This window comes from Aulonocara stuartgranti (genome assembly GCF_965226115.1).
Source record: "Aulonocara stuartgranti genome assembly, chromosome: 7".
Lineage (NCBI taxonomy): Eukaryota > Metazoa > Chordata > Actinopteri > Cichliformes > Cichlidae > Aulonocara > Aulonocara stuartgranti.
This window is the reverse complement of record NC_138945.1, coordinates 13484964-13497500: the sequence shown is the minus strand read 5'-3', so window position 1 is coordinate 13497500 and position 12537 is coordinate 13484964. Positions and strand designations below refer to the sequence as shown.

The 12537-nt window shown below is 40.0% G+C and overlaps 2 protein-coding genes across 2 annotated transcripts; one reads left to right on the top strand and one right to left on the bottom strand.

Annotated features, from left to right (window-relative positions):
• Nucleotides 1–1376: 1376 nt before the first annotated feature.
• eif2b1 (eukaryotic translation initiation factor 2B, subunit 1 alpha) lies at nt 1377–5732 on the top strand. The gene is made up of 9 exons (XM_082541147.1): nt 1377–1685; nt 1773–1874; nt 2322–2458; nt 3458–3574; nt 3671–3783; nt 3872–3940; nt 4034–4109; nt 5325–5450; nt 5534–5732. Exons 1-9 carry the CDS (start codon nt 1673–1675, stop codon nt 5687–5689), a joined length of 909 nt encoding a protein of 302 aa, XP_082397273.1. The 5' UTR covers nt 1377–1672; the 3' UTR covers nt 5690–5732.
• ddx55 (DEAD (Asp-Glu-Ala-Asp) box polypeptide 55) lies at nt 5733–11907 on the bottom strand. The gene is made up of 14 exons (XM_082541146.1): nt 11659–11907; nt 11527–11577; nt 10775–10861; nt 10416–10507; nt 9554–9616; nt 9137–9286; nt 8551–8743; nt 8393–8475; nt 8081–8212; nt 7897–7989; nt 7691–7805; nt 6441–6609; nt 6039–6325; nt 5733–5961 (listed from the first exon to the last, which is right to left on the bottom strand). The coding sequence occupies exons 1-14, from the start codon at nt 11764–11766 to the stop codon at nt 5812–5814; spliced, it is 1773 nt and encodes a 590-aa protein (XP_082397272.1). The 5' UTR covers nt 11767–11907; the 3' UTR covers nt 5733–5811.
• Nucleotides 11908–12537: the final 630 nt, after the last annotated feature.

Below are 12537 nucleotides of genomic sequence, written 5' to 3'. Positions count from 1 at the left end.
CCTTTTCACTGTCCTCACTGTCCTCATTTCCTCCTTACTAATCCTCTGGACTTCCTGATATCATTTTCCCATCCATCGCCCTCTCTATTATTATTTTTTCATTCATCAGCTCCTCAAAGTACTCCTTTTTATCTTCTCACCATACTCTCATCACTTGTTAACACATCTTTCCTACTATGTGACAAATCACTGCTGCACATCCTTTCCAGCTCAGTCTCTCTCACAAGTTCCCTTATCCTCACAAGTTCCCTTATCCTCACAAGTTCCCTTATCCTTAGCTCATTGTGAGGCTGTTAGTGTCCAGCCTCACAATGAGCTTTTAGCCTTTGCCTTTGACACATCTCTTTTTGCCATACACCTAGCCTCCCAGTACTCCTGTCTGTGTTCTTCATTTCCCTGACTATTCCACTTTTTCTTTAATAGTCTCTTCCTTCACATACTTCAGCTCCTCCACGAACTCTGTATAACATTCTTCCTTCTTTAACTTTTAGCATTTAATCTTTGGCTTTTCCTTCATGTGCTTACAAGCTATTGGAATCAAGTTAGCCCACTAAAAATCATTATTGACATTAATTAGCAAGTTTAATTTAATTCATTAACATTTTAAAATATGTATTTTCTTGCTATGTGCGTTGGTGTTTACATTTTTAGTTCATATACTGTGGTACAGGTTAAAGGTTTGGGACCAGTTTAGCTATATTTGTGGCTGTGAAAGGTATCGAGATTAACTGGAAGCTGGATTATGGAACAATAAAGTATGTGTTGACACTTCACCCTGTGTAAGCAGTATACTTAATTTCATAAATGGCCCGTAATATTGCTGTGTAGTTCAATTAAGGTACATCATTATTATAAATGTCATTATATCATAACTGCTGGTATGAAGACATATTTCATAATAATTTCATAATAAACGTTGTTTTATGCTCTTGTACCTCTTTATACCCACTGTGCCCAGAGCACACTAAGAAACACTTATATGTCCTTTAAGTTACATTACAGAATGGAATAAGCAACTTATTAAATGTCTGTGCTGTACTGTTCATTAACATGGATGGACCTGACACCAATAAAAAGTTCAAATGGTTCCTCACCAGTTGTTTTGTCTCTGACTCTCGTATGGTCCGGTTGTCTCTCGTTATAGGTAAGTGAATATCTTTGAGGTTTTAATAGACAATTCTATCTCTCTGTTGTTGCTTTATGGTCATTTCACTCACTTTGTGGAGATTCTGCATTACTATGTTACTATTTTACAATCTTTGCTGTTATTTTGTGGTTTATAAAAACAAACAAACGAAAACAGAAAAAAAAACACATGAACGAATTAAAGTCACATTTCCAACTTCACGTGAACGGCACGGCGTCTGGGAGACGTTTTTGTCTACGTCATTACTCTGCGACACGTCAACCTGCCTTCTGCAGGATGAGCTAATGGTGTGTAAGTTGGAAATAGTGACAGGAGCAACTTTTAGACAGAGTTCAGCGGGGTTTTGCTGCCATTCAGAGTGGGGCTGACTTAAAACAATATTTCAAGCGCTGTGAATATTTTCGTTTGAAAGAAAGAGACAGTGAGCGGAGTCAGCCGCTCTGGCATGTGTTAGAAAGAGCGCACTGACTGAAACCTGTAGAAATCTTCTGTGGTTATCTTTTAGGCGCTGTTGTTGCTTTCAGGATGAACAACGAAGGTAAATTACTCTATTTTAAAAATAATTTTCTGCTTTTTGTGTTAGAAATATTAACTGGATATCTCTGTGCCTCTATCTCTGGGACAGAGTTGGTGGAGTATTTCAGGGATCAGATGAAGAAAGACCCGGACATGGCCTCTGCTGTTGCTGCTATCCGCACTTTGCTTGAATTCCTAAAGAGAGATAAAGGTTAGTGTTAAGCCCTTGGTGTTAATATAGACACCTCTCGGCTTTTCTTATTCTCGCTTGGATGTGGAGAAGAAGACGTGAAATTTAGCCTTTTTGTGTTTTCTCAATTTGTAAATAGTGTTTTTTGTCGTTTCTCTGCGATAATCATGTGGGCCAAGATCTGAAAACAGCATCTAGAGTGCTTTAAAAAGTTACTGAAGCCCACATGTCAAGTACAGTTTTAATAAGAATTATTATTTTTCTACCATAAATGAAATAAAGATTTCACAGATTTTTGTATGTAATTTGTATAGTATTTTTTTTCTCTCTTATTTCTTTTCTAAATGTACTTGTATATTGTTCACATGTTGAAATAAATTACCAATCAATCAATCAATCAATCAATCAATCAATCAAAGAGCACTGTAAGGAACTACTAGGATGACAAAGCTGTCTCTCCCCCTTCAGGTGAAACAATCCTGGGCCTGAGGGAGAGCCTGACGTCAGCCACAGACTGCCTTACAGGAGTGGACTCCTCTGTGGCTGTCTCCTCGGGAGGGGAGCTCTTCTTGCGCTTCATAAGCCTCACATCTCTGGAGCACCAGGTGAGTGAAGACAGTTTGGCGTTGGACATTCAAACATTGAACAAGATTAAGCGTGAATAACTTGAGTGAAATCATCAGAGCACTACCAGATCTGTTGTACGTTATCGAGTCAGACCTTATGGATGCTGTGCAAGTGCTACTGTTCTCGAAAGAACTTTATTAAAAGACACACTGCAATTCTACAGCAAAATTGTGGTTCATACAGGAGAACAAATATAATCAAAGTAAAGAAAATACTGTTAGGTTTGGAGGTGTCACAATTTGACAAATGAAAGTAGTTGTGACTATTTTTCATACTTTTTTGCAGTCGATGCCTGGTTGAAGCCTCGAACTTACAGACATCACCAAAGAATGTGTTTCCTCCTTCATGACATTTGCCAGGCCATTACTGCATCTGTCTTTAGTTACTGTTTGTTTATGGGTCTGTATTTTGTTTTGTCTTCAGTGAGTGAAACACAGTTTGATCGGGTTAAGATAACGTGATTGAACCAACAGCTTCAGGATATTCCATTTCCTGACCATCAAAAACTCCAGCGCTACTTTTAGAGTGTGTTTTGGGTCACTGTGGGACTTTGCTGGATGTGGCTGTTTTTTGCTGTAAGCAGAAATTGTAGCTCTGCATACCTCAGTATAGATTCAGCTCTGTTTTTCACATCACTAATAAAAATTTGTGACCTAGGGACACTGGAAGCCAAGCTCACTAGGGACCCCTCCCGTTATGCTGCTTCCACCATGTTTTATTGAGCCTTTTATTTGTCGTCCTTGGCAGTTTTGAAATGTCATTCTCCTTCCCAAAAAGGAATCCAAATCAAAGAAGTTCTAGCACACATTGTAGATGCACAAATGCAAGATTTTAGAAAAAAAAAAAAGACCATTAGAAGGAACTTAGAAATAGCAGTCCTGCTGGAACTGCTATGGAGATTGGCCAGATTTAAAGAGGTTGCATGATCAGACCTGTTATCTTAATCCAAGGCAGATGCTAACATTTATTCTTTTCAGGACCTGTCTCGCTGTAAGAAGGTGATGGAGGAGAGAGGAGAACTATTTTTAGAGAAGATCTCCATGTCAAGGACCAAGGTTGCCAAGCTCTGTCACACCTTTATCAAAGATGGCGCTGTAAGTATGGAACACAACCTAATTCTTGCTCTGTACAGGGAAAAGGTTCAGTGATGCATTTTTTTTAATTTTTGGTTTTCTCCCTGTCTCTCTCAGAAAATCCTGACTCACTCCTACTCCAGAGTTGTCCTCAGGGTGCTGGAAAAAGCTGCAGCTGAGAAGAAACGATTCTCTGTCTATGTGACTGAATCACAGCCTGATGCAGCTGGGTGAGGGAGCAGTCTATATACTGTACTGTAGTCTTACTCTGAAAGGACACAGGCTCAATAATGTCCTCTTTTTTTTTTAATTATTCAGGCAACACATGGCAGAAGCCCTGAGGAAACTCAATGTTCCAGTAACGGTGGTGCTGGACGCAGCTGTGGGGTGGATACAGATGTTAATAACGTCTGATTTTAATCTCATGTCTCTTGTCAATGTCATTTGCATTAGTTTTGTATTTTCTGTCATTCTTTACAGATACGTCTTGGAAAAAGTGGATCTAGTCATCGTTGGTGCTGAGGGAGTTGTGGAGAGTGGTGGGATCATCAATAAGGTGTGTTCCAGTAAAAACTCAGATGCTCTTCAATTGAATCAAATTCAAATCAGTGTTAAAATGCTGGTTATTGCTTCTTCTTTGGGCCTCTCTTGGCCTCCTGTTTTTCTTTACTTGTTTTTGTATTAGTGCCGTCAACTCCAAACCATACGTCACAACATTTTGTAGTCTAGGCAAGCCATAAATGACGCTTTATGATAAACCAAGTGTGTTGAAGGTGATCTGTAGTTACATTTGTAACGTGGTGCATGTCAGGTTACAGCACAGGGTTCTCTGTGTTGTATTCTGATCATTTTATAAATTATTGTCTCCATCAATGTCCCGATAAAGCAGGGTATGCTTTACTGTGTGGCTCTGCTCACTTTTCATATCTTGTTTTAAGACACCAACATGGAGACAATGGAAATGTTTAGTTTGCAGCTTCATAACAGGGCTTCGCTAACCAATGATGCCTCAGTGATATCATGGCAGCTACATCTTTAATATAGAGCAGGGGTATCAAACTGAAATGAGCAGTGGGCCACTGCTGGCACTGTCATCTCATTGGAGGGCCACTTTAGTGTTTGAGTAGTACAAAAAAACCCCCAAACAAGCAACAAAACACCCACAGATATTTCTGAAAATGTAGTGTTTTGTTTGTTTGTTTTTAAATTTCAAATATTGAATAACAAGGCAAAAAAAAAATGTTTTTCTCACTCTTAACTGAAGCCTTTCAGTGAACTACCAAAAAACAAATTGGTACTTTCTTTCTGACCACACGTGGTAGCAGTTCTGCTATAATTTTGTTCGTATTAAACAAAAAAAATGCAGACATAAGTGTACACATTAGTTTTTGACTGCTAGTGAAAATAGTTTTCTTAACAAATAACTCTAACACAGCCAGCCCTGTTTGTGCTTTCTGCTCATATTGCCTTTGTATTAAATCATTTTTTTGCTTTTTAAAGAACTTAACATTGCACTCAACAACACACAAATCCTCTCTAACAAAAAAGTAACTTCAAGTGCCAAATTGACTTATAATTATTCACCTCAATATATGAGTTTGAGACCGCGATATACAGTCTGTTTAAAACCGTAACTTAATGTTTGCTCGCATGTGTTGTCTTTATGGGACATTTTAAAATTGTGACACGGGTTGCACTCTGTTCACCCTAAAAGTGATAAATGTGACACAGCTTGTGATACAATAATAGACTTTTGTGTTTTGTCTTGCAGATCGGCACTTATCAGATGGCTTTGTGCTCCAAGGCACACAACAAGCCCTTCTACGTCGTGGCAGAGAGTTTCAAATTCGTACGTCTGTACCCGCTCAACCAACAGGACGTGCCAGATAAATTTAAGGTAAAACTGTACAGATTTTCTTTCTCTCCCCCTTATTTTATATTCAGAAGCTTTCCTTACATATCTATTTTGGGGCTCAACAGTACAAAGCAGACACCTTGAAGACTGCAAAGAACCTGTCAGAAGAACATCCAATTATTGATTACACACCTCCCTCCCTCATCACCCTCCTCTTCACTGACCTGGGAGTCCTTACCCCATCTGCAGTCAGCGATGAACTCATCAAACTTTATTTATAACTGCTTCACAATTCTCCAATAAAAACTACCAACAAAAACTAAATGTGTGTCAGAGATTTAATTCAACTCCGGTGGATACATCTGAATAGCTGTTATATTGTCCATTGTCTTCTTCCAAACTGTTACGGTTCTTCTGTTTTGTGTTTCGACTTTGCTCCACTTGTTATCTGTTGCTCAAAGTCCTCCTCACTGATTTGGCCTTTCTTTAGTTTCTTGAGGAGACGAGTGTCATCTAAAAGCTCTTTCAGGTCTTCATCATCCACATCAGAATCCTGCAAAAACACAAAAGTTAAAACTGTAGTCATCAGATGTCTTTAATTAAACATTAATGATGAATGAACGGAAATACCTCGTTGTGCTTTCTCTTGGCTGCCATCTTTTGCCTGCGTTCCTTCTTGCCCTTCTGTTTAGACCAGGCCTTATTCTTTATAAAGTTCTTTTTAGGAAAGGGAGTCTTATCTTTGAGCTCAGCCAGTGCTTTCTGTCTCTGCTTCTCCCTGTTCTTGTCTTTGTAACGGATGGTGTCTGTGTCCACTGTCATCTCAATGAAATCAGGAAACTTTTTGTCCCTCAGTTCAGGCATCCTGGGCAGGCGAAGAAGTGCAAAGCCATGTGCCAAGCAGCCAAAATCCAGATCTAGACATCGAAAATGTGACACATTACATTTGTCTGTTTGTGGATACAACAAATTTGTATTTGAATAATATTTAGGATGCTCTACACATGTGCTTGCTGTTTTGTTTTTTTTAACCTTTGGTCCTGAAGATGAGGCTACATTCATGTTTGGCGTAGGCCTGGACGTATGAGACAAATGCTTTCATCCCTCTTTCGAACATGGCCCGGTCCTCCAGAGCCATGGCCTTCACTTTTGGCAGAACATCCACCACGTCTTTTATTGGGGACATCCTCTGGAGTGGACACTGGGGAGTAGATGAACAAGATGAGATTTTGCAGGTTCCATATTGTGCACCTTATAATTTTCTGAAGAATTTAGCTGTGAATGGAAAATATTTCCAAGAATTTCCTTTGCAATTTGATGGAAATTATTACTTGAAAATTTTTTTAAAAAAGTAAGCGTGACTACAGTTGAATATATTGTGAAGGACAAGCTGACAGAAACCAAAACATGCAAAAATGTGTACTTTTAGAAATCCTGTGGTAAATATTATCAACAGCAAATTTATTTCTGTTTTTCTCCTTTTTGGTTGCAAGCAATTTTAAAATAATTCTGAGCTTTCATATAAATATAATCCTAGTAAACTTAAACCTTGTACTTGGGTTGGATTTTTAAAGGTGTGGGACATTACTTGCCTACAGATCATTTAACACTACTGAGCATGCAGGTGAAAGGGGGCTTACATTTTCTTAAATGTTGGTTAAAGACCTTCATTTAAAAAACACATTGCTTTTTACAACTGAACAAATTACAAATATGCAACAGTAATCCAATGAAGGAGCTGTGATACTGAGGTTGTTTACTTCCATAGTCCTCATGATCATGTGATCACCTAACCCGACTGCTGATGTTCTGAGTAAATGGTAAATGGCCTGCATTTGTATAGCGCTTTTCTAGTCCGTAAGGACCCCAAAGCGCTTCACACTACATTCAGTCATTCACCCATTCACACACACATTCACACACTGGCGATGGCAAGCTACATTGTAGCCACAGCTGCCCTGGGGCGCACTGACAGAGGCGAGGCTGCCGGACACTGGCGCCACCGGGCCCTCTGACCACCACCAGTAGGCAAACACGGGGTTAGTATCTTGCCCAAGGATATTTGCCATGCAGCCAGGATGCAGCCTGGGATCGAACCACCGACCTTCTGATTAGTGGATGACCTGCTCTGCCACCTGAGCTACAGCCACCCCAGTAAGTGAACCATACAAGTAAAGAGGTCTCAAGTATGCTGAACTAGCACAGACTCTCGGTTAGGAGCAACCAGAGCAGAGAGGTGGTGTGAAAAGTTACTGATCACTTTCAGTTTCTGCTGAACTCACCTTCTGATTGATGGACAGGAAGTTAACATAGGTTTCCTCCATTGGAAGCAGGAAGACGAGAGCATTGCCATAATTACCGATTCTTGCTGTTCGCCCACATCGATGTACAAAGGCACTGAGTCAGACCAAATAAATAAATAAAATGCAAAAACAAGAGGTGCATACAGTGACCAAAAGATCCAGTTATGTAGTTAGTACTGACTCACCTGGCACTGCTGGGAGGATCATACTGCAGCACCCAGTTAACATCAGGGATATCGATGCCTCTGGCCATCACGTCCGTGCACACCAAGATCCCACTGCATGACACACAAGCAAAAAAATGATGTACAAATCCCCCCCCCAAAACAGCCATATTTTCTGTATCTGTACACACAAACTGAATTTTACCTTTTTAGTTTCCGAAAGTCAGCAAAGATACTGTTGCGTTTATGTTTCATCTTGCCGTGGATGCAGTGGATGGTGACCTTTTTGACCAACGTCTCTAGAGCTCGACCGTAATACTCCACACAAGCACAGGTACTGAAGACGAGATGACAAGGAATCGTGTCATAACAGACCTAATCGGACATGTCACGGAGAAAAACATTTTCCAATAAAAGAAACTGTTGTCATGACAATGAGTTTGCAGTCCAGTGGTTCACACAACACACGAGCAAAGTTGAAAGCTACCAAGTTTTTTTGTGTACCGCTTTAACTTACCTAAAGAAGACCAGAAGCTTCTCATGCTTGTGCTGCCTCAGGAAAGCCACCAGGTTGTTGAACTTGTCCTCTGCTCTACAAATCTGAAATAAAAGCATGAGATTTTTTTTGTGTCATTGCTACACTTTTCTACATTAATGAATAAATAATTGTCTCACAGTGTAGTAGTTGGACAGCCTGGAAGGGGTTTTCTGGGCGGTGGCAGCAGGGGCCAGGCCTTTCTCTTTGACGGTGATCCGTACGGGGTTGCGGAGGCCAGCCCTCACCAGCTTCTCCAGCTCCTGGGTCTGAGTGGCTGAAAACAAGCCTGTACGTCTCTGCTTAGGCAGGTAACCTAAGATGGTGTTTAGACTGGATACACAAATACAGACTATTACCCATAACGAGTTAAAACGCACTACAAAATTCAAACACACAAAGTATTTGGATAGTTCTTATTGTCGTGCTCTGTGCTTTAACATTAGACTTCACCAGCAGTGACGCACAAAAAACTGCAGTTCCTCTAACAGTCACTAGACCTTTTTTCAAAACTGAGTCAATTCCCATAGACTCACATGTTAAAATGTCCAACTTTAAAGCATTAAAAAGCAAAGTCCTTTTGACTATTTTGGCAAGTGAAATTCTATTCATTTTGTGGGCTCCATGTTTCATATGCATTTGAGTAGCTTTCTGAAGAGGTGCTATAGGCCTCAGGATAATTTCTTCTGGCATTGAAAACAATAAATGTTAAGAGTTTTTCCATACCTAGCCTCAAATCCCATGTCAAGCAGCCTGTCGGCCTCATCTAGAACCAGCACATCCAGGCTTTTAACTGAGCTGGCCAAGTCCAGACCATCAGACTTTCTCCTGAACATATCTTCGAGGCGTCCCGGTGTCGCAATCACAATGTTTGCTCTGAGACACAGATGCACAAATTCAAGCGGTTTGGATGTTTTTAATATGATTCTGTGATGGATAGCACAGGAGTTTTTGATATAATACTCCTGGGTCCATTGATATGAAGAGCCATTCAGAAAAACTAATTTCATTAACACAGCCCAATTTTTACTTCTTAACAGAACAAGATTGTGGATCATTGTGCTTATAATGGATATATTTCAGTCCAGCTGAAAAACTCTGCTAGTTGTGTGTTAGTGGAAAGGCCCTCAGATCATCGCATACCCTTTATCCTTGAACTTCTCCACATCCTCTGCTGGGTTACTGCCACCGATAAGTAAAATCTGCCTGAAAAACACCAAGTGGGAAAACATGAAAGACTTCTCTGATCATTAATGAAGTAGAGGTTTATACAACCGGTTACTATTTCAGTCACAGTTCAGTTAAAATAATAATTATGTTTTTCAAGGGGTTTTACTTGTATTTTGTGGGTGACATAGGTTCACATTAATAACATGATCAGTGATGCACTGCTATTTGTTTAAGGAGCAGAGTGGCAACTTTACCTATTACACATTGTATATCCTCTGTCTGCACACATTCATCAGTTTTATATTTCTTTCAGTAACTGTGACAGTACCACAGTAACTGTGTCACATATGTAAATGGGCACATCGCCATGGTCTTTTCCTGTCTGCTATATAATGCCAGGTATTTATTAAAGCCAGTATTATATACTGGGATAATTTCGACATTAATCTAAAACACTTTCATTCTTAGATTATGATGATGACGACATTTGACAACCTCTGACACCTCAGTATATATCAATAATGAATTAACAGCCATTAGAATAGTTTCCAGTTTTATCCAAGGATAGCTGTAGAGGCAGAGGCCACCCTCACCAACTTCGGACTTTTCTAACCACACTCTTAAAGGCAGATTTTTTCACCATACGAGCACATCACAAATTTCCATCCACTATTTGCTCTTTCTGACATATGGAGTGCAACCAAACATGTTCACTTTCACACTTTTTTTTTTACCATTACACTTCATTTAAATAGGCTTTAAGAATTTTTCATCTTATTAACTAAGGGGTTTGTATTATATACAACACCCCTTTCACACTGTATCTTCTACTTACTTGAACTGTGGAAACTTCTCAATAAACTGCTCCATCACTTCACTGATCTGTACGGCCAGTTCTCTTGTGGGAGTGATCACAAGGGCACCAACCTGCAAAAGACATTATTTGGGGCTTAACAAAGTGTCCAAATCATATTGTTGAGGCTTTGTATATTTCACAGATTATCTGTAAAATATCAAGAACTATCATAACTCAGAGTTCAGCTGTTCAGGATCAAGGAGGTATTAAACTCTATAACAATATCACAAAAAAGAACAAAAGCTCATTTTAATTACTTCACACCCTGCTAGTCATCCTATTGTTTTTTTTTTTTAAACTGGGGTTAAATGCCATCTTTGCTTCGCTTTCAATCTTACCTGCATCTTCTTTAGCTTCTCTTCCCGCTTCAGGAGGAGTTCTATAATAGGAATGACAAAAGCCAGCGTCTTTCCACTCCCAGTCACCTGCAATCAAATGACACTCAGTGAGCTACAAGAGGCTGCTGCGATAACTCACAGGACAACCACTCTCTACACGTGTGCTGAGCAGATAACCTTGCGGCAGACGGGGGTGTCAGGTTGAGGTGGTTACATCACCTCTGAGATTCCGGAAGCTTATTTCTGCGTTTACTTTCAGGCAGCATCAAAAACCCATATTTAAAATTATTGATGATAAATGAGGTTTTTGAAAAAGTTCACATTCTTAAGGTAAAATAGCATGATTTATTATAACATACATTGAAAATACAACAACCAGCGGATATGTCTGGGGGTCCACTTTTCCAGATTGGGTGGATTTTATATGGAATGACCCTGTCAAGACAATTTTTCCTGTCCAGTTAAATTCAAATGTCAGTACTTGCAGTGGTGGTTAATCGGTATAATGTATACTGTGCACATGGATGGTCACCACGTTTGTCAGCCCGGGAACACACTGGCGACCTGTCCAGTGTGTGCCCTGTCTGCAGCCCTGGGACAGCTGGGAGAGGATCCAGACACCCGTGACACTGAATGGCTGGCTGGCTGGCTGGATGTGCGGGTGGATGGGAGGATGTTTACCATAACTCTGAAACATCTGCAATAATAAAATTCAGTGATCTTTATTTTTAATGGTTAAATGGCGCACTTACCGCCTCGGCAGCCACATCCTTGTTACTCATGAACAGCGGGATACAGGCAGACTAGAAGGGAAAATTCCAACAGATCAGATTTAGTGTTTACTGAGGAGAGGTGTGAGCCACGGGCTGAAAGTGTTCACTGACCTGTACAGGTGTCATGTGTGTGAATTTCAGTTCATCGAGCGTTTGCAAAATCTTCTCGTTGAGTTTAACTGGTAATCTGTCCCACGTCCCGTCTGTTGTATTATCCATGCTGGAAACCAAACATTCAGCAGAGCTCGAAACTAAAGTAGTTCACAGTGGGTCTGCTACAGTCGCACTCCACGCTGCTCCTGTTTCCGGGTCCGCTGCTGTTTACACGCCGGGTGGGAACAGAAGCTCTCCAAACTGCATGGTTCCCAGTGACTGTACACAAGATAAATAAAACCTTCCTGCAGTTGCTGGTCGTTCTCCTGAACAATGCAATTGTCATTATGATTTAGGATTGTTTTGCCACAGATTCTGGGCACCCTGGTGTTTTGTGGTGGCAAGCGAGAGCTAACAAAATCTAAAAACAGATATCTATAAAAACGTACCAAAGTGAAAGCTGCAAGATGCATACTCCACCAGCACTTTTAACATCTCTGGAAAATCACCTGGTTCACCAAATGTACATTTTTACATTACATACATTTTTCATTCATTTTTATCCTCCTGTAGATGCATACAGTTAACTATGTCACAGTCCTCAATCTTTTTAATTCATCTGCTTTTAAATATACTTAAAAAAAATCAATATGTAGTGTTTCTGATGGGAAAGCTGTTGTGTTCCTCACAGGACAGCCACCACAGACATCTGAGTAGGATCCATTAGTGGACAATAAAGTACTTAAATGGAGTTTAATCTTAAACATCTGCAGCAGCAGCTTGGCAGCAGTCAGGTGTTTTCATATTATATTATTGGTACTTTTGTTAAAGTACTTTTTTCTCTAAACAGTTCATGTGGAAACACTTTAGAAAACTAAAGCTTTTCTGGCTTCCTCT

Bases quoted from the DNA above. Each gene is read 5' to 3' on its own strand.
- eif2b1 (XM_082541147.1), top strand. The intron at 1,875-2,321 runs GTTAGTGTTAAG...CTCCCCCTTCAG, and splicing joins ATTCCTAAAGAGAGATAAAG to GTGAAACAATCCTGGGCCTG. The intron at 2,459-3,457 runs GTGAGTGAAGAC...TATTCTTTTCAG, and splicing joins TCACATCTCTGGAGCACCAG to GACCTGTCTCGCTGTAAGAA.
- ddx55 (XM_082541146.1), bottom strand. From the start codon at position 11,766: ATGGATAATACAACAGACGGGACGTGGGACAGATTACCAGTTAAACTC. The intron at 10,508-10,774 runs GTAAGATTGAAA...TGTCTTTTGCAG, and splicing joins AGAAGCTAAAGAAGATGCAG to GTTGGTGCCCTTGTGATCAC. The intron at 8,744-9,136 runs GTATGGAAAAAC...TTGTGTATCCAG, and splicing joins GACATGGGATTTGAGGCTAG to TCTAAACACCATCTTAGGTT.